The sequence below is a fragment of the Vicugna pacos genome, chromosome 24 (genome assembly GCF_048564905.1).
Source record: "Vicugna pacos chromosome 24, VicPac4, whole genome shotgun sequence".
Taxonomy (NCBI): Eukaryota; Metazoa; Chordata; class Mammalia; order Artiodactyla; family Camelidae; genus Vicugna; species Vicugna pacos.
The window spans coordinates 4,336,733-4,363,005 of record NC_133010.1 but is presented as its reverse complement, the minus strand read 5'-3'; the positions used below and the strand labels follow the sequence as shown (position 1 = coordinate 4,363,005).

The 26,273-nt window shown below is 45.8% G+C and overlaps 1 protein-coding gene across 1 annotated transcript in view; it reads left to right on the top strand.

The window, feature by feature from the left end:
- Nucleotides 1-10,081, top strand: part of LOC140688917 (netrin-G2-like) — a 41,100-nt gene extending 31,019 nt beyond the window's left edge. The window contains exons 5-7 of the mRNA XM_072948889.1: nt 6,241-6,408; nt 7,753-7,887; nt 8,482-10,081. Coding sequence (XP_072804990.1) covers nt 6,241-6,408; nt 7,753-7,887; nt 8,482-8,717 — 539 coding nt within the window. The 3' untranslated portion in view covers nt 8,718-10,081. The remainder of the gene's footprint in view (nt 1-6,240; nt 6,409-7,752; nt 7,888-8,481) is intronic.
- Nucleotides 10,082-26,273: the final 16,192 nt, after the last annotated feature.

Sequence of the window (26,273 nt, the reverse complement as noted above, 5' to 3'; positions counted from 1 at the left end):
GGGTGTGACCTCGGAGGATGGGGCCCTGTGGCTGGAAGGCCACGTAAAAGTTCCCTCAGAGCTGGGGCCTGTCTCCCAGTGATGTTCCTGCCTCCAGGGAGCCAGCCCAGCTCCACCCACACCCAGCTCTGTCCCCATCGCCCCTCAGCAGCCCGCCCCTAGAAATTAGGGGGTGCAGGGTCAGCCAAGAAGGCTGATTCCTCAGATCAGCAAGGCAGAAGGGAACCTCTGAGCTGGGGTCCTCAGATTACAGACTGCTGGGCCTTTCAAGACTGAGTGTGGGGGCAGGGCCAGGCCAGGGGTGTGTTCAAGGCTTGGGGTGTGGGGGTGGCTCTCTGGTGTCACCTCGGGTCACCTTGGGAGTCCCACAAGACCCTGCCTACTGCAGGTGCCAGGAGTCCGAAAGGATTCATCCTTCCCAGAGGGTGCCAGGAGGATGTGGCCAAGGGCAGTTCCTCCTGGTCCCACCAGCCAGGAAGTGGTACCCCAACAGTGACCCCCACCCTGTCCCCACCTGCCTCTGCGTGGGGGGGATGACACTGTGGGGGCTCCTTACTATTTGGGCAGTGCTGTGGCCTTCCTCTCTCTGATGCTCAGGGACCCTGGGAGGGCCGGCATTTCCAAAAGGCAGAGAGCCCTCTGTCAGCTGGGGAGAGGTCCGCCTGCACTCCGGCCTCTCCTGCCTCCCCTGTTAGGGGGTGGGGCGCCCAGCCCTCTCACAGCCAGTGAAAGCCGTGGGAAGTTCCCCTCGCCCAGCTTCTCCCTGGGACCAGGGAGTGGCACATCACACCTCTTCTTTCTGCCTCCCTCCCTTCTCCCTGGGAGGCATTTGCAGGAGGCAGGGGCTAGCCAGGAGATTCAACGATTTCAGGAGAGCCTCCTGACCCATGAATCCTCTTCGGGGTGAAGAACACAAGTCACCCTGGGAATTCCGGGCTCCGGACATAAGTCGGTCCAGCGTCCTGAGACTTGCGCTTTTTTCGCTGAGCCTGTGATGGGCAGACTGGTCCAAAAATAGTCGTGGTGGGTGCTGTGTCTGCCTGCAAATGGTGATCTGTCTGGAAGGCCAGACAGGCGTGCACACATACACACACACACACACACACACATACACATGCCGAGGAACCCAAGTTCCATTTTTGGAGCTGCTTCTGACAGCACAAGGGGTACAAATTGCAAAACTAGAATTAAGGGCAGGGTCAGTCAGAGCCAGGGCGGTGAGCCTGGACGAGGTAAGGTTTGAATCATGAGGGTCTCCAGGACTCAGATGGTGAGAAGGAGGTAGCGCTCCATCCAGGCTGGACTAGCAGATGTTTGGTGAGGTCACGGTCTGCTTTGCATCCTGAGCCCAGCGCTGGGCAGCAGGAATGAATGGACGAAGGCGGCTGCAGTGTGACAGCCAGTGACCTGAGTCACCTTAGGGATCATCACTCCTCTTTAGCAACTGGAGCTTCTGCCTGGACCCCCACTAATCACGGCCCCGACTGCAGCTGGTGGAGAGTGGACATGCCCTGGACTGGGAGCTGGTATCGTATTTCTCGTTCAGCTCCGAGAGATGCGGCTGCTAATTTCCTAGTCCCACAGGCGAGGATATTAAGGCTTAGGGAGAAGCCGCTGGACTTCTATGGTAGGTAAATTATATCTCAATAAAGCTGTTTGAAAAAGAAAGAAGCAGTTGCTCGAGGTAACAGGCTGGACTGGAACTCGGGGCTCACTGACTCCAGTTGCTCCCTGCCCCCTCAGCGGCCCAATGCCACTGCCCCAGGCCTTGGGGGGCTGTGAGGTGGTGCCGCCTGTAAGACCTGATTTGCAGCACTCCCCAGTTCCGAAGGAACAGAAGGGGCCTCCATCTGGTCTTGGCACATTACACGGGCCATGGCGAGAAGGTTCTTCCTGCACACCTGAGCGTGTCCCTGGAAGGCCCAGCCGGAACCTTTCCCACCCCCAGCTCCTGGCCCCCAGAAAGGTCCTGAGTCTCTCCAGGTGCCTCCCAACAGGTGCTCCGGGCTCTTTGACCAGAGTCCAGCTGGACCTGTAAACCCCTGGCCCAGATGTTTCTCCCTCCTGCCAGTGTCAAGTTGTCTGTAGGGCAGGGGCTGCAGGCAGAAAGGCTGCTCAGGACCCCATTCCTCTCCCTAGCCTGGCCGCGGAGGGTGGTGGGAGGGGCTGCAAAGCAGAATGCCTTCAGGGCAGGCTTATTGCAGCGCTAATTAAGCCCTGGCCAATTTGGGTCCTTTGGCCACCTCTCATTGAACATCACATTAATGTCAACTTGATGTCCAGAAGCTCCCGGCTCCCGGCTCCCAGCTGGAAAGTCTCCCGCACTTCTTAGCTGGTAGATTTATTTTTCATTTCCCCGCCAACCGGCATCATGCGTAATCCCTTTAAGAAGTGGGAAAAAATCTGATTTCTCCCCTGTCCTTCTGGGTTTGTCTTTGAAATTCGGTGCAGAGCGAGTCCTTGCCTTACTGGCCCTGCCTGTGTGCCCTGCTGTTCCAGTAAGTCTTGGAGATGGGCACTGGGGCCTTTGGGAGCTGACTCGCGTTGGGATCCCTGGTGAAAAAGGGCCCAAATAGGGGTCAGGGAGGATGCTCCAGTGCCCAGATGAGGGTTGCATGGGAAGCCTTTGAGGACCCTCTGGACACGTTTGATGTCTCAGCCAGATCACACGTCCCCTTTACAGCCATTAGCCAGACACCAGCACCGAGAGGTCTAGACCCAGACACGGGGCTCAGACACTCTGCCCTTCAGTCTGACAAGGGGTTACATGGGGAGGGAGGAAGAGCTCCAAGAATCAGGTGTTCCGCTGAAGATAGGACTGCCCAAAGTGTGCGGATTCTCGGGCATGGGGCCCCCTTCCATCTGGATTCCATGTGCCCTTCACAGGGTACGGTAGTGTAGACGCTGCCTCTCCCGTAGATTTGAACCCAGCTCTGCGTGGCTAGTGTAGACAGAGCTGCTTCTTATAGTGCTGCTGCCTGTGAGGGGCCTGTAGTGGGTGATGCCTCAGTGGGTCCCCAGGACAGCCCCGCCTCAGCCCCTCGGATAACCTGGCTTCTTCTCTTCTTTCCCCCAAGAGAGGGTCAGGCCAGCCACCGCTGCTCCCCTCTGGGAGAGCACCCCCTGGCCCCAGGGGTCGTCCAGTGCAGAAGGTATGGGGGCAAGTTCCTGGTCTTGGAGGTAGCAGGGGCACGCGGTGGGGGCTCGGGGGGAGGGGCCAGAGGGTGCTGAGGGGAGGGGCGTCGGGGCTCTACCCGCCTCCACCCCAACTCTGCGGTTTAGAGAGAGCGGGGGTGACCTCACCACAAACCGCTTCTAATCCAACACCCCCTGGGGGCTCCCAAGCCAAGCGGAGACTCTGCCTTGGTAACAGTAATCCCCTCTCTCCAGCCACCGTGTTCACAGGACACCTGGGCCGCGTGGACCTCAGAGAGGGTCAGAGGGCTCTGCGGTGGGGTGGCTCTGAGTGGATGAAGGGAGAGGGCAGCGTGTTCCAGGAAGCAGGACCAGCTGGGACAAAGGCTTGGCGGCAGCATGGCAGTGAGCAATGGCCTGACAAAGCGGGATGCAAGGAGGGGTCGTGGAAGGCACTGAGACCAAGCCCAGAGCCGCACTCTCCACTCATGGGTGCATGGGCTCGCCTATGGCCATGGGGGACATGCGCAGGAAGCACACAGGGCCTGCCTGAGTCTCCAAGAAGGGAAGCTGTCCCCAGTCCCAGCTCAGAGTTCCCTGGACGTTAGGCCCTAATCCCCAGCTTGGGCAGCAACCCCGCCCACACTTCCAGTTCTCCTCCAGTGCCAGCTGTGGACAGGGAGCAGAGCTTTGAGCGCCCCCTGCTGGCAAGCCGTTCCAGAGCCAGTCCCACAATTGGTGAGGGTCCAGTTCCCAGGCACCTGGAGGCCTCTGAGTCTGAGCATCCTCCCCAGTGACGGTGGCGGAGTCAGAAAGAGTAGGCCAGGGCTGACCCTTCCCAGCTCTGGACCGACTAGGGCACCACAGCCTCCAGGGGGAAGCCAAGGCGATGGTGCTCCCAGGACCTGGCGTGATCCCCCCCAAACACAGGGCTGAGATTCTGGGTAGTGGGAGGCAGGGCAGTCTGTGCTCGTGGCTGGACAGAACCTGTGGGTGGTGGATCTATGGACGGAAAAGGGCTCGCTTTGGCTGGAGCAGGGAGATTGTTTCAGGAAGAAAGGGAGATGCCAGAATCTTGAATGCCAGGTTCAGACTTTGGACTTGATGCTCACAGGAGTTTGGAGAAGACAGGGGAGAACAAGAGCAGAAGGGGGTGCAAAGAGATGTTTCCAACCAGTCAAAGAGTGTTCCAGCTTCAGCAAAGTATTTAGCTTAATACGAGGGGAGTTAGAGAAGTAGTTTGGAGGATTAATCCAGCTGGATATGTAGATGGTCTCTGAGGGGGGACCAAATGCCAGCCTGGTTTTGCATGCTGTGGCATCTCAAATCTGAGCAGGTAACAAAGCTGCCCCAGAGCTTGCCCAGGGCACCCAGGGAGCCTTTGCTGGGCTTTACCTGGGCCCAGACAGCACCCCGCCCTGGGCAGCTGGACCATGGCTGATAAAAGAGCTTGTTTCTCATCACTCCAAGCCGCGGGTACCTCCGCTGCTGCCCCTGCCCTTGCCAAGGTCTCCAAACTCTTCCAGCTCAGGCCCAAATCTCCTCAAGTGATGCCTATTGAAGAATTCCAAGGTAAGAGGAAGGACCCAGGGCGAATCGGCCCTCCTCCAGCACCTCTTTCCTGACTCCCACTGGGGAAAAGACACGATGCAGGACAAGGACCGGTGCCTGGCTCAGAAAACCCTCCCTGAGAGCTGGGTCAAGGTGAAACCGAGCTCTCTCCCCTCCAGGCCTCCCTCCCCAAGGGAGCTGGGAGCAGGTGTGAGTCAGAAGCACAGTGGGCAGGCACAGGGCGGGGAGAGCAACTTCCAGAAATAGCATGTCCTGGCTCCCCTGGGAGGTGTGGCCTGGGGCTTGTCTTGGTTGAAGCAAGATTTGTGGGACAGAGGGGTCACCAACACTACTCCTTGGGACACCTGGAGGGTGCCTCACTTTCTGTCTCTGGAAGGACAAGGTGCAGGGGACGGGTCCAGAAGGCCATGGTGTGGGAATGCCCACCACCTCCTCCTGGGCACATCCCCGAGGCTCATTTCTCCAAGGTCCTCCGTGCCCTTGGCCTTGACACCTTGTCAGTCCCTCCTTCCCCCGTCACAAAGGGGAGGTTGGGTCCTCTAGAGCTAAACACGGTGTTTCACAGAGGGTGGCTGTCATCCTTCCTTGTTCAAGGGGAGCTACATCAGCTTTCTTGTTCAAGGGTGTTGAGCCCCTGAAGAGGGACACCAAGGGATGGCCCCCCTTCTTGTGGCAGGGAAGGTGACCCTTCTCCCCAAATCCCGCCCCTTGATAAAGTCATAGGAGCTAACTCCAACCTCTGGGGGCCTTGCTCAAGTCAGTCCCTGGAGCAGGTGTAGGGCTAGAGGAGACAGCAGTATGGCTGGGAGATGGTTGTCCTCGGCATGGAGCCGTGTACCTCCAGTGAGAGTTAGAAACTGGTCCAAAACTAGCAGGAGATGCTCAGGGCACAAACCTTAAGGCAGTGCTCACTCTCGGGCTCCTACAAGAGCAGGCCCTCTGATGCCAATCAAATTTGCAGAACTGCTCAGGCTAATAAGACAGGGTCCTCCAGGTGGATGCTTTCCTTCCAACCGTCTTCCAAAGCAGCATGGGGAGGAAGCTCCTGGCCCTTTCCATCTTGTCCAGCATTCACGCATGTGTCTCTCCTTCATTGACACTGGGATAACGTGGTGAACACCATGAACCCAGGCACCGCCCTCCCTGAGCTCACAGTCTGGCATCATGACCCATTCTCCCTGCATGAATCACTTCTAATCACCCCAGAATCCTGCGGGCATCCCTTCAAAGGGCACTTTCCCCTGGCACCTGGCCAGGCCTTTAGCAGGTGCTGCCCACGGGCCCTCCCTGGTCCCCTACCCACAGGGCCAGGTGGAAATTAGTGGGCGGCGCCTGCACTGGTTCTTGATCAGGCTCAAAGCTAGCAGGCCCAAGGCAGCTGCCCGAACAGGGTCCCGCCCCCTGCTTGTCCCGGGTGGGTCCTTCCTTTCCCAGTGCCCAAATGTCCGGAGTGCATGGGGGAAGGGGCAGCAGGAAGGCACAGACTCCTTCTGCTCGCTGACCCGGGGTGTTTCCCACGCTCGGCCGGCCCAGACTGCGAGTGCTACGGCCACTCCAACCGCTGCAGCTACATCGGCTTCCTCAACGTGGTGACCTGTGTCAGCTGCAAGCACAACACGCGGGGCCAGCACTGCCAGCACTGCCGTCTGGGCTACTACCGCAACGGCTCCGCCGAGCTGCACGACGAGAACGTGTGCATCGGTGAGCCGCCGACCGGGATGCGGGGGCGCAGCGCGAGAGTGCGTGGGACGGGCACCTGGTGCAAGAGCGGTGTGAGATGGGGCGTGGAGACCCCTGCCTCAAGAGTCCCCTGGGGCGGCTGTGGAAATCCCAATCCCAGGGCCCCCTCCAGCTGGGCATCTCTAAAGACAGAAGCTTCCAGAACCGGCTCTAATGATAACCTCCCCATGCAGTCCTCCCTGCAGACCCTGGAGTTTCAGATCCACTAGTTAGAGTCGAACACTGGTTGTAGGGCTTGCCTTGCTGTGTGCCTTTGGGCAACTCTCTTCCTGGCTCTGTTCCCCTGTTTGCAAAACCTGAAGGTGGAGCAGATCAAAGGCTTTTAATTCCCTTTTTGTGACTGAAGCCTTTCTTTAAATGAAGTTTTTCTCATGCTTGATAAGCAGAGCCCAGCTCATAAAGCTGCCCTCCACCCTCAGTAGGAAAATGGTCTGCTTTCTTCAAACTGTTCCAGGACTGGCTTTTGGGGTAAAGAAAGAAATCTACATGGGTCCTGGGCCCAGGGCAGGGGAGGGACAGACCATCCCAAGAGGACAAACTCATGGCCCACACCAATACCCGCTAGCCTAGAAGGCTGTCTCCAGTAGAGGCCAGTTCTCGGCCTTAAGGTGTCCTGCCCACTTGGGAACCCACTGCCTGTTCCCCAGCGCCCCGGGCAGCTCTGGCTGTGCGCAGGGGGGCTGCCCACGAACCTGCAGCTGTCAGGCTGAATTACGGCAGCAGCCTTCAGATAATTCCATCACCTCTAAAGTGATCCCAACGGAACTGCACTGGCCTGTCACACTGGCCAGCTGCGGGGACAGGGCGGGGACTCTGGATCCGATTAGAGGCACCACTCACCCCCCAGCCCCCTCCTTTCTCCTTGCCTGTCTGCCTCCACCCCCAGGCCCAGCACTGAGCTATGGTGGCCGATTACCCGCCCCCCCCCACACGCGCACAACCACAGCCCCCAGGAGAGCTGCCCGGTGGCCTCCGACGAGGCTCCTCCCACCTGTCAGTCACAGCTCTTTAGAGGTGAGAGGGAGCAGTGCCCCGTCCGGTTACAGACGCGGAGACGGAGGTCCAGGGAGGGGAGGGGGCTGGCGGGGGCCACACAATGCCAGGGCCAGAGAGGGCAAGGGAGTCAGTGGGTGTGACGGAATGAAAGTAGTCTTCCCTCCAGATGTAGACACCCTGGCAGACCCCCACCCGCCGTCCAGCCGGGAGCGCGGAGATCCGGCTGGGAGGGTGGCGGGGTCGGGCAGGGTGGGTCCGAGCGAACGGGGCCTAAGTCGCCCTGATCGCGCACTACACGTGTCCGTCCAGAGTGTAACTGCAACCAGATCGGCTCCTTGCATGACCGGTGCAACGAGACAGGCTTCTGCGAGTGCCGCGAGGGCGCGGCGGGGCCCAAGTGCGACGACTGCCTCCCCACGCACTACTGGCGCCAGGGCTGCTACCGTGAGTGCGCGCCGCCCCCGCAGGCGGGGCCGGCTGCCGTGGGGCCCCGGGGTGGCGGGGACTGACGCCGGCAAAGGCAGGGTCTGCTGGTGGGCGGGGCCAGGTGGGCGGGGCCTGGGGCGACCTGGTGGGGAGTCGGTCCTTGAAGGGGTTGGAGGCAAAAGCGGAGTTGGGGGTTGGCTAGAGTTGACTGAAGGCTCCGGGAAGTCAGAGAGTTTGCGGGGAGGAGGGGAGGCTGTCCAAAGAAATGCTGGGTGGCGGAGACCCAAGGTGAGCCACGGGAGAGGGTGGAAGGGCGCCCCTGGCACATGGAAGAGCACGTGCAAAGCTCTGGAGGCCGGAGAGCTGGTGCAGCCGAAGTACCTCTCCAAGGCCAGTGCCCCGGGGAGGGGAGAGCCAGGGCTCCGACGGGAGGGAGGCGGGGGCCAGGTCTCGCCTGGCCTTTGATACCATCCACGCAGGTACGCTTCTTACCAAGTGGGCCCTGAGCCTCCAGCACCCCCTGGGCCAGGCCGCGACGTCCGAGTCGCAGAAGCTCCAGCGTGGGGGCTGGACCGGGCCGCCCTCCGCGTTAACTGCCCCTCCGCCCCGCAGCCAACGTGTGCGACGACGACCAGCTGCTCTCCCAGAACGGCGGCACCTGCGTGCAGAACCAGCGCTGCGCCTGCCCGCGCGGCTACACCGGCGTGCGCTGCGAGGAGCCCCGCTGCGACCCCGCGGACGACGGCGGCGGCCTGGACTGCGACCGCGCGCCGGGGGCCGCGCCGCGCCCCGCCACCCTGCTCGGCTGCCTGCTGCTGCTGGGGCTGGCCGCCCGCCTGGACTGCTGAGCCCGCCGGAGGACCCGCGGCCGCCGGGTGGCCGAGTCCGCGCGCCCCGCCGCGCCCCGCCTCGCCCCGCGCCCAGGGAGCCGGCGGATGGGGGGGGGCGGGGGGGCCCGGGGTCGGCGTCCGAGGCCAGTCGGCGAGAAGGGTGCGGCCTGAGCTGCTCCCAGGTGCTACTCAGCAGAGTCCTCCCGCCCTCCTCCCGCCCCAAACATCCCAAGTGGCACCTGTCCCCTGCCCGGCACTGCAGCTGGGGCGCTGTGGGGCCCTGGCCCCAGCGCCCTGCGATTTTGGATTTTGGTTTTAGTTGTTCTTTCGTATTACCCATCACCTCTTTTCTTTATTTTTTCTTTTCTCTTTTCTTTTTCTTTTTTTTTTTTTTTTTTTTTGCTGGCGATGAGACAGAGGTGTCACCCCAACACCCCCAGGTCCTGCCTCCTGACACACACACACACACACACACACACACACACACACACACACACACACACACACACACACACACACGACTGTTGCAGACACCCGCTGCGCCTGTCCCTGGCCCTCAATCAGCCAGGGGACCCGGAATTCCAGTTGCCTACAACTCTAGTCGCTGACTTGATTCTCTTTTATATTCTTTCTTTGTTTTCTTTTGCCACCCACCAGACCCCAGGCCTTGGGAGAGGCCTGGTGACCAAGGAGCTCACTGTCTGGGGGAGGGAGTTAGGAAGGAGGGTCTGGAGGACTGGAAACTTCGTTTTGTAGAGAATTATTTTTGTTTGTATTAACCGCCCCTAGAAGGAGGGCCCTGAGCAGGAGGCTGGTCACCACAGTGGGTGGTTGATGGTGTATAATCCGACAGTAAAGAATCTGTTCACTGCTGCCTCCAAGGCCTGTTTCCTTTCTGTTCTTTTATACCCAGCAAGCTTGGGGTTTAAAGAGGAACCCACAAGACAGCCTTAAACTATTTCACCATCAGTGCCATCCCTTCCCCAGGCCCTTCTGGGAATAACAGGCAGGGTGGCCTGCAGAGCTATCTCACTGCTTGGCCAGGCATGGCCCTGCAGTGATGCACACGTCCCCCAAACTTGGGAGGTTGTCCCCCTCCTTTCCCTAAAAATAAATAAATAAATAAGTAAAGTAGACCCTGAATTTTGTCACACCTGAAGGACAAGTTTAGAGTCGGATGACGGTGTGTTGTGTAGCAAAAGATTTTAAAAGGTTTATTTAAATAAAGGGAAGGGACTGTTCCGAGAATGCGAGGCAGGCTGATCCCAGGGAGGGAAAATGGTGGGTTTTGTCTCCTCTTTCTCTTATACCCTTGCTTAGAAGAGGTCTCTTGATTGATTGACAGCTCTTGTCCCTGGAACGCTTAGTCATGTTTGGCCCCTTTGTGCGTGTCCTTACCCGTGGTGTACACAGGACAGCTCACTGGAGTGGGGAGGCTAAACCGCAATGTTAATTATAACACAATGAGCATCGGATCGTGTCCAGTTAAGTCCTTTCTGCTACCAAGCAGTCGTGGCTGTTGAGTTTTAACCAGTTTCTTGCTGGCACTTGACATTTTTTATGAAGCTAAACATGCAGTTACCACATGACCAAACAGTTCTACACTTAACCATTGATTCCAGAGAAATAGACATGTTCAAGAAAAAAAGCCTGGATACAAATATTTATAGAAGCTTTATTCTTATATAACCACACAATGGAAATTACCCAAATGTCTCTTGCTGGGGAAATGATTAAGCAATTGGTTTATCCCTGCCATGAGGTACTACACAGAAATATATATATATTTAAATATGGTTACAAACAACTTGGATGAGACTCAAGGTATTCATGCTGAAATTAAAAAGCTCATTCTAAAGGATTATTCAGCATAGGATTGCATCTTTTGACATTCGTGAAATGACAAATTATAGAGAATGGAGAATGGCTAATAGCAGCTAAGGGTTAAAGAAGAAAGGAGTGAGGAAGGTGAGGAAGGCTATGAAAGGATAACAGAAAAATTCTTGTAGATGGAAATGGTCTGCATTTTGACCATGGTAGTGTTATGTGAGTCTACATACGTGATTAAAATTGCATAGAGCTAAGTACACACACACACACACACACAAACACACACACACACAGGAATGCATGTGAAACTGGTAAAATCTGAACAACTTTGAAGGAATGTATCAATGTCAATTTCTGGGTTTGCTGTTGTACTGTGACAATGGAGGATGTCACCATGGGGGTACTGGGTAAAGGGTATACAAGATTTCTCTGTTATTTGTTACAACTGAAGATTACCCTACACATATCTCAAAATATAAAAGTTTAAATTCAAAAATAAAAAGGAAGCTTTGAAAAAAAATCAAAGGGTCTTGAAAATCTTCAAGGATGGTGTGCCTAAAATGTGGGAACTTTAGGGAGCAAAGTTCCCCAGATGCTCTTGCACTTGGTTTGCATCTTGCAGAAGAGGAGTGTGAGGACCAAAGCCATTAGATCTAAGCTCACATAGATAATTTCGTGACAACACAATCTTGCTGGGAGCCTCAGTTCTTTCCACTTGAAGACAATTGGTCATACTTCTCCAGTGAGCGGTTCTCCCTTCAAGGCTCTTTGATCCCACGGGTATCAGACTATCTGGACTGACCCCACCCATGTTGCTGCAGAATAGATTGGCAACTTCATTTTTGTGTTAATCCACTACATTTTCTAACTTGCAACCTTGTTAAGTTTTCTTCCATTTCCTATTCCCACTCAGGGGGAGGGGGAGGAGCTTCTGGCTGTGAGACAGAGCATGCGCGGCTCCTGATTGTAAGCCCCGCCCCCTTCGTGTTCCCATGTAGACCAGCAACGATGCCCCGCCTTTCCTCTCTTACTGTGAAAACGGGGCCTGGGAGAGCCGCACATGCATCCCAAATGTTACCTATTAGGATTGATTACACCAGCACAACTATTAGGCTTCAAAAAGGCATCAAGTTTTAAGCCTCCTCAACTCTCTCTCCACAATCAAACCTCTCCGAGGAGAGTAGACACAAACCATTTTAATTTGTCCATTCTGGAGTGTGGTGCCAAGAGGGCTGCAAAGATGAAAACAGAGAAAGAGCTGAGCATGCCATTTTTTTTTTAATCCGTCAGCAGAAGAGTCGCCTTGCTTTGGAAAAATAAGGAATAGCGCCATGCTTCTCTCAGCTCATTCACTTCACAAGTGGGAGCCCTCCTCAGATCGAGCTCCTGACTGACGCTTGCTTAGACGTACTTAAGGTTTCCGAGAACCTGTGTTAATTTACGTGTCCTCTTCCTTTGTCTCTGTGGGAACCTCCTTTGGACAAAAGTTCTCCCAACACAGCTCTCTGTAACCCTCGCCGGGCTGTTGCATGCCTTAAAATCTGCTTGTTCATACTTTGTTACTTCTATGCATGTGAATGTCTGGTTTCTTTCTTGGTTGCACATGGAAAACTGTATAAAAGTGAATTGTGCAAAGTCCTTCATAATTGAATAGGACCCATACTCTGATCTGTATATTGAATAAGACCCAGATATAAATATCTGTATATTTAATTTAGTTCCACTGACTAGAACATGTCAGAAGCTGCTGGAAGCATGGGTATGGCTTCTAAATGAATGCTACACTTCTGAGGTCTTGCAATAATTTAGGCAAAAATTTGAAACGAGTCAATCAGCTGCACAAAGACCTTTAAAGAGGATGTGATGCATCACACATAGCGTTTCTCAGTCTTCTTTTTTTTTAACATATTTTTATTGACATACAGTCAGTTTACAACGTGTTAATTTCTGATGCTCAACGCAATGCTTCAGTCATATAGGAACATACATATATTTGCTTTCATATTCTCTTTCACCACAACTTGTTACAAGATATTGAATCTAATTCCCTGTGCTATACAGTATAAACTTGTTGTTTATTTTTTATACATTAGTTAGTATCTGCAAATCTCAAACTCCCAATTAATTAGCTGGAGGACAGAGTTGAAAACAATCAAAAATTAAGGTAAATGATATATGAAGTCTGCATTGTTGAAATATTTATAGAGCTACTGAATGAATAGCAAAAACTATAACTGAAGTTCTTCTAAGGAATATGGTAGAAATTTGAGAGTCTCAACTCTTGTCTTACAGCAGGATTTTTGCTAAGAAACGGGACATTTGACATCAGTATTTGCTATTTTCTTAGTTAATAAGTAAATAAATAATCACTTATTAATCGTTTATTTTTCAACATTATTAAGAATTACCATTGGCAGCTCTCATGTTTATCCCCATGGAGAAAATCCTGACCCTTGAGCAGGCAGTGTCTTGCCCCACAGATGCTCTGCCCCGCCTCGTTTCTCCCTGGTAGAGTGAGGATTTGGTCCTCCTGCGTGCCCAGGCACAGTCACCCTTTGCAACCCTAGGGCGTGTCTCATGGTCGGTTTACATTATGAACAGTACTGAGCATCGCTGCTACTGTTTTGTGTGGTCTTGGACTCTTAATAACCCACGCTGTGGTTGGACCGGCCGTTGTGGTTCTTGTTATGTTTGCAAGATGTACTTCAGCAACAACTATCAGGGAACTTTGAAAAAATAAAGGTTTATTACTTGCAAGGCCGAGAAATCACACAGCGCACCTGGGGCCGCGCAAGGAGGTCACGGGTAGAGAGACAGCGTGTGAGCTTGGGGTTCTGCTTTTATTGGGGTCAAGGGTGGGGGCCTAGGGTTTCACAGGCTCACTTTTTTTTTTCCAAGCCCACTGTTTATCAGTGAATTTAAAACTTAAGAGTGGGGAATTTAAAGCATGGCAAGAGAAAAGCAAGTAGCCCATGTGGTCTGTTATTAAAATTTTCCAACACCCCTGAAACAAAGGGGTCTCAGCTGGGGAACGCTCCTTGTCTAGTCATGTGGTTGGCAATGTGTTTATTTCAGATCTCTGAAGTGGGTGCCTCTTTGAAATGGATGACTGACTACAGCAATCAAAGCTTAAATCAGGCTCTTGCATTACTGATAAAACAAAAAAACAAACAAATAAAACCAACCCTGTTAGGGTTTATTTTATAGCTATATTTCCTGAAACAGCTTCAATAATTTTCCTCCTAGGTAAAATATTGTGGGTCCCTACTACACTCTCAAAGCAGGTGTTACAGAGAAGATGTTACCAAGCGATGGCCTCGCCCATATCAGACTTGTAAATAAAGTTCCATCAGCATGCAGTCACACTCATGTGTGCTTGTATTCTGATGAAACTTTATTTACAAGTATGATACAAATTTTCCATAGCTGTTTTCCCACCATAAAGAGTTTAACTGTTGTGGCAGAAAACTTGTGGCTCATAACTGTCACTACTCACCCTTTGGCAGTGAAAGTTTGCCATCCCTGTTACAAAGAGATCCCTTTACCTGTCTAGCCACCCCTGTCAGGTGGAATTACCAAGGCAGAACCACTGCCAAGGCAGCCATTATGTTGAGATAAAAGATATATTTTTATATATATGTATATATATATATATATATATATATATATATTAGTTTAATTTAGCTTCAAAATTTAAGAGCAGCTTCAAATGAGAAAACTTTAGCCTCTCATCTATTAAGAAGCCTGGAATTAGGGATTCTCAAGATTGATGAAATCTTGCTAGAAATCCAACATCATCATTATAGGTCTCCCATCCTTCCTTTCCCCTCTCTGTTCCATCATCTTGAACTTGGCAGTTTGGCTCTTAGGTCCGCAACTCATGATGCTAAAATCATTGGCAAATATGATACCACTTATATGTAGAACCTAAAAAAAAAGGGCACAGATGAATTGCTTATTATTTAGAACTTGTTGATTAATTTCTTGAATATGTGTAAGCACATTTGACCATCCTTTATGATTGGATTACCGCATTCTGTTGATTCGTATTTTATGGTTGGCTTTATTCCTTTGATAACTATGTAAGGTTAGAAAGCTAAAATTCTAAACTCTTTTTGGAAACAATGAGCACTACATACATGTCAATTTTAAAACAGCTTTATCTCTCCATGAGTTGCTCTTCCTAGAATAAACTTTGTCTACCCCCCAAAATAAATGAATTAATTAAAATTTGGCAAATCTGAACCAGCACATTCTTATATAGCTGGATTCAGAATCATAATAAAGATATATTTCCCTTCATCCATTTCTTTTTTAAAAATTAGAGCATAAAGCCTTCTCAGAAACCCATCAGCAAATTTCCCTGAAGTCTCATTAGTGAAGATTCAATGTCCCTCATTTTCTCCTTCCTTGAACATTACAAAGTAAATCCTAATGTGAGGGACTTGAAGCAATATCAAATTATGAAGATTTTTATTTTTGGGGGGAAAAAAAAAAGAAATGAGAGGAAACCAGAAGATAACAATGCCTCCAATGGTGACTACACATATGTGTCACACACGGACTTTCACATTTTTCAGCTGACGGAGGTCATCACATTGTGGGGAGGAACGTTCCTATCATGACTTCTAGAAGGGCAGACAGAGCTGTTCACAGGTGTCCGCTGAGCATCTGAACAGAAAAGAATCCTGAAGTGGAGTTTCACAGTTGGTTCTCCACATGCATGACTGAAGTGATGGTGAAATTTAGAAAAATGTTCCGGGTATGTGTGGTTTTGTTTGAATCTCACAAACTCCCTCAAACATCAGCCCCAGGTTGTCTCACTAAAGGATGCTGCTAATCCTCCAGGCACAATTTTATGACAGGATTATAGATTCTCAGAAGGATTCACACTAAATGGGATTTTCCACTTTTTTTTTTTAATGATTCTGAATAGATGTCCAAATCTAGCAGGTGCATTTGAACAATTTTTTCTGTCAAGATAAGCATGTGTAAATGCCATATTCATTTCAGGCTGGTTCTTCACTGGACCTCTCTATTTGCCAAGGTTGAGAGGAGAATGTGCTGAATGGTTGTCAAACGACAATAAATAAAGCAGGTCCTTCTTCAAATGGTCACTTACACATCCTCTGGTCCACCTGTATTTTTGAGCTGTAATAATTATTTCAGTAACATTTTAACTTCCGAAAGAAGAATATTCAGAGGTCTAAGAACCAAAATTCCTTATCTTGAAGACATGGAGAAAAGACTTCTAGAATAAATTCGTGCATATTTTAGTTTAGCTAATAATATTTCTCTCTTGAGCTTACAAATCAAAAAATAATTAAAGCAAAGGAATACGATCAATGTGGTTTCAAGAATTGTTTAAAAAAGCTCAGTTAACAAAAAAATTGTTGGTGGTTTTCACTTTAAATATAATTAAATTAACCATCACAGATGAATCTATGAAACTTATGTAGAATACATTTTGTAAAAGAAAAAAAATATGTGTGTTATTGTGTATTGTACATACGTGCCTGTTTGAAAAATTAATTTCTGTATACAATGGGTCATAATTGATATGAGAGAAAAATATTAATTAAGGCCATAATTTTCCCAGACCAAATTTTATATGTTTTATTCAAGAACTTGAGAGGTGACCTTTTATTCACCCTAGAAGACCTTCCATTCACCAAAAGATTCCTACAATATCGTGAGTTCTTTAACCCCAATAAGACTGATAGGATGAATAAAAATGGTGTCCATGTTGCAGTGCCTACAAATTCTACCTCAGTTCAGATGGTGTGTTTAGTAAATGTAGGTGTGTTTTATTACATGCTCTGCCAGGCCCAGACTGGTCCCCATTCCATCCCAGTCAATTACTGTGTTGTGAAAATACACAAGACTATTGCTTTCAATAATTTTCATTTTAGCAGATTAACAATGGTGTTTTTTCCCTCATTCCACTATACTAAAACGTTAGGCACGGCCATCCAGCTTACTCTTTCTTTGCTGACAATGACTTTACCCTCTAAGACATTTGGTGAAGTCACACTCATTTTTTAAGACCTAGATCTTATAAAATTATCTATTCATCTACCCCAGGCACAGTAAGGTGCTCCTTTTCCTGTTTCCCTAGAGGACCTCTTTTAAAGAGTTATGTGTTTCTGTGTCTACTCACTTCAACTAAATCACAGTCTCCCTTTTTGCAATAAAGCTTAGAAACAAAGACTTACATTCTTCAAGTCCAGCATACTGCTTATAAAAATCAAGAGTGATTTTTATTCAGCAATGATTTTTGAATGAAAGAGTGAATGAGTAGTGAATTTTGTCCTAGGAGCTGTCAAATTTCCTGACTTTTCAGGAAAAAATAGACAATTTAATTTTATAAGAAATCCTCATCGCTCCTCTCCACCAACACACCCGGCAACTTTAGTTTAGAAGAAACCTAAAGACTAAATAAAAATCTATAATCACTCTGCAAGGCTGTCAATGACCTTGAACAGGACACAGAGATAAGAGATAAGGATCTGAAAGTCAGTGGGACTGAACTGAGCATTGACAAAGGGCTGGCAAGAAGGCTTTGGCCTTGGACCAGGAGGAACAGAGCAGAGCTCTGAATTAAGGACTGTAGAAGAAAAAATAATCTACTGCTCAGGTGAGCTTTTAGCCGAAAGAGAAGCTGAGGGTGAGGCATTGTGTGGGTTGGAGTGAGGAAAAAATATAGACATTCCTGGCTTTTTGGCTCTCTACCTGTACCTCACTAACTTAAATGTGGCTTTGTTTACATCAACTAGGAACTAAACTTTAAAAAAATCCGGTGTTCAATTTTTTGAACCCTGTGGCATAAAGAGATTGTCTCTGTATTTCACTGTTGTAGTCATGTGACGAGGAAGGTAAGTTTTCCCTGGAAAACAAATTCAGCTATGAGAACCCAACAATTCTTTGAAAACAAACAAACAACAAATACATGCTTTAGTTTGAATAAAATAATTCAGTCATGAACATTTCCTCTTCCTTGACAGGTCAATTTGATTTGCCCCTCAGCCCGACAGTAGGGATGTAGCTGAAGAGGACGCACTTCCAGCAGACTCCTTGAAGCTCTGAAACATCCCATGCTTTATAACACTGAAAAGGACATTTGACCAACAGAGAAAGATGCCCTACTGGCAACTTTACAAAGTTCTTGGGAGAAACCACAAACCTACGTGTCTGTTCTTTGAATGCTTTATGTAAATGTGTTGATGTATATGCACATGTTGGTGGGGAAATCAATGCAAAAAGATGGGAGTTCCAACGAATGAATATGTTGAATTGCTAAAAGCACCATATTGCAACTTATGTTCTGAGAGCTCTTTGCTCACCATGAAATCCCCAAGCTGAATGTATTCAGAAGAAATGCAATAAGGTATGGAATAGTTCCAGGTTCAGATGTGAACACAGATAGAAACACAGCGAACGCTGGAATGTGTATCTGATGCTGTTGTGCAATGTTGAAAAAATAAATTGGATGTTGTTCATGTCGCTAATGCAGAAGCAGACTGAATGCTAAAATGAAGTTATCTGCTGATTTTGGAATCTCATTTATCCCCTGCTGATTCATGTCATCTGTTTTGGTTGTGCACGTGACGCAAACATTCGTTTTGCGAAATCCCACTCCCAAGTCTTCAACAACTTTACCCCGGCTTTTGAAAATGAGCACTAGTTCAAACACCAAGAGCGTAAAGTAATTGATTTCAAGCTGGTTAAGAAAGCATTTTCTAGGCTTGATGCTCTGTGGAAATAAAAGTTCTTTTTAAAAATTTATTTACAAAAGAGAAAGATGCTTCTTTCACATAGTAGGCATACCAAAATGTTTGGTTACTGAGAAAAAAACAAAAAACAAAAAACAAAAAACCTCTGTCCTTGACCTAAAGAAGCCTTTTTTTTTTAACAACTTGAATCTTTACTATACCGCATAAGTTTAGATTGATGTATTTTTTTTTTAAATAGGGAATAATAGGAAATATCAAAATGGTAATAAAGAGCTTTCTGCAAATGTCTGCAGGCAATTGTTTTTGTTTGGTTGTTTTGTTTTTAGTTATTCCTTGAACAAACAGTGATTAAGGGTCATTGTGTGCTAGGCGCTGGTAGTGTAGAGATAAAAAAGAAGAAAGAAATTAAAAAGAAATCCTGGTTTTGTGCCCCTATGAAGCTTATATTCTAGTCATGGAGGGGAGGGGAAGCAGAAGTGAAAAAAACAGATAAGAGATAAAAAGAATATGATGATTTCTGCGAGGCTAAGTGGAGTCATTTGAGACGTCTTTACCAAAAAAATGACTTCGAGGAGGCTTGAGGCAAGTCTTGAAAGGCATTCCCACGTGTGTGCCCAGGCAGTGGAAGCCACAGTCACAAAAGCAGGGGACTCCTAGAAAAATTCAAGAACAGTAAGGTGACTGTTGTGCTTAAAACAGAGTGGTAAAATATAAGAAAATTAGGTCATAAGAGTATTGCTAATGAGCAGCCAGATCATATGGGTACTTTAAAGGGAGGTAGGGGTAAAAGTGGGAAGTTGAATTCTGAGGCTATGCATCTCACCCAAGCAGGCGATGACGGTGGGTTGGACCAGACAGGTGATATCAGAGGTGAAAAAATAGGTCATAGCTTGGATATTATTCTAAGGTGAAGTCATCAGGATTTCCTTGCAGGTCGTAAATGTGTGAGATGGTTAGAGAACAGTCATGTTTGTTTCGGTACTGGAAGGTTGAGGTCGTTAACTGAGATGAGGAAGATTTTGGGGATTGCATTTTTTTTGTTTGTTTTTCCAGAACAATTAGAACTCAGTCATGAGATATGCTATGGTTGAGATGTCTCTTAAAAAGCTAAGTAGCTATCAAATAGTGTTCGATATATGAGTCTGGATTTGATAGGACATGTCTGGGTTAAAGACGCAAATTTAGAAATCATCAGCCTATAGATAATAGCTAAAGCCATTTGACAAGAGGAAATCACTAAGGAAATAAGTATAGACAGATTCATGCTTATTAAATCAGTCGTGAGAGACTCTATTCCCCGGCCACGGGTAAGCTGGAAACCGGATGCCCAGGGCTGTGACTAGGAGCAGGTTCATGCATTTGGAATTAGAAATTCAAACCTGCTCCATGCGAAAGGCAGGGGGGTGGGGAGATCTGAACTCATAATACTCACCTGTAGCAAAAAGCTTACCATGCGAAATTAATAAGAAGTCTGGCCCAGTTTAACGGAACCTGCGAGTCTCCAGAGTGAGAAATAAAGATACGCACCTTAAAGTGCTTCCCAAGGACAGACATGGGTCTTCATAGAACACCGTACCCATTAAAGCTGACACAGCCATCAGCATTTACAAATCACAATAAGGTATCAATAAGTACTCACAAAAGGGGGAAATGGACACTCGGAAAGCAACACTAAAGTAGAGCATACAATGAAAAGAAATGAATGTCATACTTGAAAAATTGCCATATACAAATATAAACAATTTTTGAAATAATAGTTGTATTAAATAAGTTGATTACACATACATGAAGCAAGACATATACATTAGAAGATAGATTTGAGGAAGTTATTCACGATGCATCTCAGAAAAATAAAGAGAATGAATATATGAGGACGAAATTAAGAGACATAGAGAATGGAATAAAAAGGACCAAGTTAACTTTAATGAATTTTAAAGGACAAAAAAATGGAAAATGCAGTGCTTAAAGGATAACGGCCGGGGATTTTCCAGATTTGAAAAAAGCTCAAAGTATTCAACACCAGAGAATCTCTGTGTCTTAAGAAGCATAAATAAGAATAAATCAACATCCAAACACATAATGATGGAATTAGGAACCACCAAAGGCAAAGAGAATGTATCAAATGTAACCAAAGAAGATTTAATAAGAAAAGTAACTACCAGGGCTAACAATTATACTGACCCTAGACTTTCTCAACAGCAACAATAAATGCAAGAAAATACAATAATATTTTCAAGAAACTTAGAGAAAATCATTGCCAATCTAGAATTGTATAGGAGCTTCACTCCTATCACTTAGGAGTGAAGAGAAATAAAAACATTCTCAGGCAAAGACAGAAGGGGTTTACCATACGCAGACCTTCCCTGAAGATCTAATAAAGATTGAACTTCAGATTATTGCTTTTGTATTTTCCCTTTTGATCCAAAGACATTGGTAAAACCTTTTGGGAAATCTAAACAGGTATTCCCTATTGAAAAAGAGAGAGTTAGATAGAGAACAAAACAAAAATAATACTTATATATTTTGGATGCATTTGGCTTCCAAGAAACAGAAACCTGAAATGGCTTAAATTGTTTAAAAAAAATGACTAACAGAGATGAGGAGGTCCAGTTGGCTCTAGGTTAGTAAATTACAACTAACTGATATTAACAAGGGCCCAACATACTGCTTTGACCTCAGGTGCAACCTGAACTTGACTGCAAGCTAACCTTGGAGCCATAAATTAACTGTAGTAGTTCCCCGAATGATACCAAGGAACAACCAGTCTCAGAGGAATAAACGGTCTATTCTCAGACTGCTTATCAAAAAAAAAAATGTAGCAAGGAAAGGAGTCCCTTCCCTCATGATTTCTTGACCGAGATTAAAGCACGTATCCATCCCTAGACCTGGAGGTGAGAAAGGAGTTACTATAACTTGCTTAGACCTATCCATTGGGGAAGATTCGATGTGGGGACATCAATCACAAAAAAGAGAAAGGGACCAGGTAGGGAGTGCAGAAATCTAAGGTCTCATCTCCAAACGGAGGAGGATGAAAAGATTAATATATTTATCTATATTTAATTTAGATATGACAAATACATAGTAACCAAAAATGCTGGTGAATAATAATAAAGTAAGAACATGAGTAACATACAAAATCATGTCTAAAGCAGAGAGTGGTATGAGAAATAGAGGTATAACCTGATGGTAAGCTGAATCTACCAAGAGGGTATTATAATCACAAATCTTTATGCAAAGAGCATAGTTTCAAGGTACAGAAAGTAACTGACGGGAGCTATACATGTATCACCGAAAAATCCATGCCCATTTAGGTTTTTCTCAAGCAAATACAATAATTATTCTAATAAATGCCTTTAACCCTCTCTGTGCGGTCTCTGCTGACTCAGGGTTTTGTTCAAGAGCCAAGGGAGGCCGATGTTTGTAAATATTTAATTTAACAGAATTGCCTAGTCAGTTAGTCCAGGGACTCCCTAAAGAGTAATGTTGTCCACAGTATAGAAAGTCAGTGACATATCAATACATCAAGAATTTTATTATAGTTGATTTACAATATTGTGTTAGTTTCAGGCGTATCACAAAGTGATTCAGTTATGTATATATGTGTGTGTATATATATATATATATATATATTTCAGATTATTTTCCATTATAGGTTATTACAAAGTATTGAATGCAGTTCTCTGTGCTACACAGTAAACCCTTGCTGCTTATCTATTTTATTTGTAGTACTTTGTATCTGCTAATCCCATATTCTTATTTTATTCCTCCCCCCCTTTTTGATAACCGTAAGTTTGTCTTCTATGTCTATGAGTCAGTTTCTGTTTTGTATATAGATTCATTTGCATTAATTTTTAGATTTAACATATAATTGAATTATATAATATTTGTCTTTCTCTGACTTACTTCCCTGAGTATGGTATTCGCTAAGCCCATCCATGTTGCATTCTTTTTTATGGCTGAGTAATATTCCATTATGCATGGGTATGTATATCACATCTTAAACGAATCACTTGTTGATGGTCAGCTTGGTTGTTTCCTTCCATACCTTGGCTTTTTTAAAATAGTGCTGCTATGAAATAGGGGTGCATACATCTTTTCAAATCACTGTTTTCATTTTTTTTTCTAGATATATACCCAGCAGTGGAATTGCTGGATCATATGGTAGATTTTTTTTTTTCAGTTTGTTCTGGCAGGACAAAATAAAGGTAGGAGAATTACTGAAGTCTCATATCCATGAGAAAAAAAGTCAGCAAAAGCTAATTTGCTAAAAACTATGCTCCATCTGTCTTTACTCTAAATGGCCAACTCACTTCTGTCAAGAAATCAGAATAAGTGTGGCAGAGAGCAGGGAGGTGGTACCTCTAGTGTATGCCTGGGAGGCAACCCCTCCGCCCAGATCTCCGTAGCTACCAGCTACCATCCCACCAAACACACATACATCAAATATGTCCTCTGTTTCCTACTGGATGTAAATTCACTGCTTTTTTTTTTAAATTTTTCTAACTACATGGTTATACATTTTGCAGTTCAGGGAAAGGAACTGCCATGACAAGTTTTCAGGAAAAGACCCAAAGTTGACTGGGTGCCTCTACACTATGTGTTTAAGTGCCAGATTGCTCACTGGGCTTCAGTGTTGCCAATTATTATGGGGAAATCATTTGGCTTCTAAAAGGGTTTCTTAGATAAGAACCTCAGATTAAGTGAGGGGGCTGGAGTTTCTGGGAAATTAAGTCAGAATAAGGGATTTTAGGATTTGTATTTATATAAAAGAGAACTGACAGGTAGTCTACCATGTGAGATTAGGAATAAAAGATGGAAAGTCTGGTTTGTGAAAATCACATGAATGTTGCTGTCAATCCCACCTGGGACGGAATTCTTCTGTCTCTGTCACTTGCCAGATATGTGACTTTCAGAAAGTTATATTTAACTCCTTTGAAAATATCCCTTCATCTGTAAAATCGAGGTTGCTGTGAAGAGTAGAAAGTATCTTCTTAAAATATCTGCTAGATATTAATAGCTGACACTGTTGAGTGCAATCATTGATAAACAAATGTCATCTGGTTTAATGAGCACTAGGAAGTTTAGTTAAGTTATCAATATGATGCTTCTGCCTCATTTGAGTCTAGGACAGTTGGATTTAGTAGTTTTTGATCTAATAAAACATTTCTACTCTTTCTGGAACTACAGAAGCCAGAATTTGTGCTTCCTTTGGGTTTTCATTTTTGAAAAATATTTAATGGAATATAGTTACCAAATGCTGCTCCTTTTTGGGCTAAACTTTCAAAGGAGATCTGTGAGGTCCTGCATAGGTGGTAATGTTGGAAATTTAAGAAAGAAAGATGAGATTAAGTGGATATGCATGGAGATGACTCGTGTTATTCTATCATCAGAATATTTGTCCCCAGATTTTTTTTTCCAATTGCAGGAGAAGTTGGACTAGTGTATATTTGTAAAGACATTTCTATAACTTCCCATGTTTAAAAAGAAACGGTTAAAACATTGTGATTAGTCAAAGACAACAGATGGCTAGAAAAAATTAAAATATGGGATACATAATAAGGTTTAAACCTAAATGCATAGGAAGACTTAAATATGCAACAGCAGAAAAGTGAAGAAGGCGCACACACACAACATTGCAATAAAACAATAATATCAGCTGTGTTAAGGAGTTTTTAAAGGTTAAAAAAAATTGTCATAGAACTGCAGGAAGAGAGAGGTCTGCAGCATCCGGGGAACGGCTTCATGAAAAAGCATACATCTTACTACACAAAGCATAGGAACAGAGAATACTGCCTAACTAGCCATTATTTCCCTTCTCATTTTTCCACATAGAATAATGATGTTCCTATTCCTAATATAAAGCCCATCTTTTCAGAATCACAAGCCTATGAAACAACAAGAATTCTTTAACCTGAACTAGCTGCATTCTATCAATTTTCCGAGCTTTCTGTTGCTTGGTTAATTAATTAGGTCCTCTGTAGGAGAAACAGAAGCTCATCCAAATATGACCAGTAATGATCAAAGTGCCGGAAACTCTTCCCCCCAAACAGCCATCTTTGCATTGACGACTGCTCTCTCCTGGCTTCTTTGAATATGCAGACTTCTGTGGGAAACTGTGATCTTTGGTCTTTCACCCTAAATTGTGAAACTGTCTGTCATCTCCTTTTGTCTTGGTTGCCTCAAGTCCATGAAAAATATGGCAGGACTGGAGGAAGTCAGGAGGGCAAAAAAAAAAAAAAAAAAAAGAAGCAGAGGGTGTCAGTAACTCTCTGCTGCATTAGTTTGCTAAGGACCAGCCTGAATGATGTGATATAAACCAACCCGGTCTTAGAGGACGCCGACTTGCAAATGGGGATTGAATAGCAACTTGGTGTTACGGCTGCAGAAATCCACACATTCATTCCTGAATTTCTGTATGCACAACAGTTAGATTCATTTCCAACCTTGTTACCAGGACTTCTTCGGAGACAAATAATTGATGTCTCTGACAAGTTATAGCATGGAAACAAGAAGTGGAAAGTCTAATTAAGTACACTTGTTCCAAGTGTATCCATTAGTCAGCGATACAAGTGTCAGCAGGTTGATGAATGTATAAATCTTTCATAAAGTATTTGAATGTCTGCCTCCCAGTCATTTGTCCCCAGATATACATAGTTATCCATGCTAGGTTATAAGATTAAGGCATTTCAAAAATATATTGTTTTATTGTGAAATATAGTACATACTGACATAACTCATAAAGGTACTGATTAACAACTTCCTGTGAAGCAAGTAGCTATTTAAGTAGGTCAAAGAAAGGCAGAGTTGTCAACACTCCACAAGCCCCTCAATGACTACCCAGTAACAAGCCCGTGCCCCACTCCCCCGTCCCTTCAAAGTAGAGATCATTTTTATTTCTATTAATTATTTTCTCTTAGAGTTATACCACTACTGTATGCATCCTCTAATTATTTTATTTATCTGTTAGACATATAATCACATCACCTTTTACATGTCTGATAATACTTATTCGTGTTCTTGGATCAGATCATTGAAAAGGTTACTAATTTTAACACTGGTTTCAAAGAATACACTTTTAACATTGTTGTTAGAGAAGGAGTGTTTTTTCCCCTGATCTCTGTTTTTATGCTTATTATTTCTTTCATTCTATCTTGTTAGATTTATTTTGCTTTTGTTTTTCAAACTTCACGGATGCTTGATTTATGTTTCAGTTTCTTTTACATATAAACAGTTAAGGCTGCAGACAGTTGTCGTTAAGTTCAAGATATTTCCTACTTTCCCTTGTGATTTATTTAGTGTCCCATGAGTTATTTAAAAGCATAGTACTTAATTTTAAATACATAGTATATATTTTTGTTCAGTACGACTTCTCATTTTTTTTATTTCTGGCTTGTTTGCTTTTGGGGCCAGCTGGTCACTTGAAATTTGTCAAGAATGTTGCTAGACTTGTATGTAATCATCTTTTGTAAATACGTCTTGTGTACTGGAGGATGTGTAATGTGTTTTATGGAAGCTGTGTTCCCTCTGTTTGAACAGTTATATAGATATTACCTTCCACATTCTTATTTAATGTTTGTAGTCTTCATATATGTGACTCTGAAACCTATGTTCAAATTTCTCACTATGAATGGGGATTTGATTATGCCTTGTATGTTTTTATTAAGTTTTGTCTTAATTTTTGAGACCGTGATAGTTAACACAAACAACTTTAGACTCTTTGTCTTCCTGTTGAAGTGTTGCTATCAAATGTGTGTCTTACAAACACCTAGGTTTTTTCCTGGCATTCTTTGTCCTGTAATTGAATTAGTTGATGTATTAATGTGATTGGTGATAAATACTGGTTTATATCTATCATGCTGCTGAATACAACTGAAAAAAGAAAAAAAAAGGTGGACTAATGATTTTCTTCTGAAGAAAAATCTCAAAGTTACCAAAGAACCAACAAATAGTAAGAAATTTTTAGACCAAGATCCCAGGGAATATTGAAATCCAGAAGACTGCTTTTGGCATT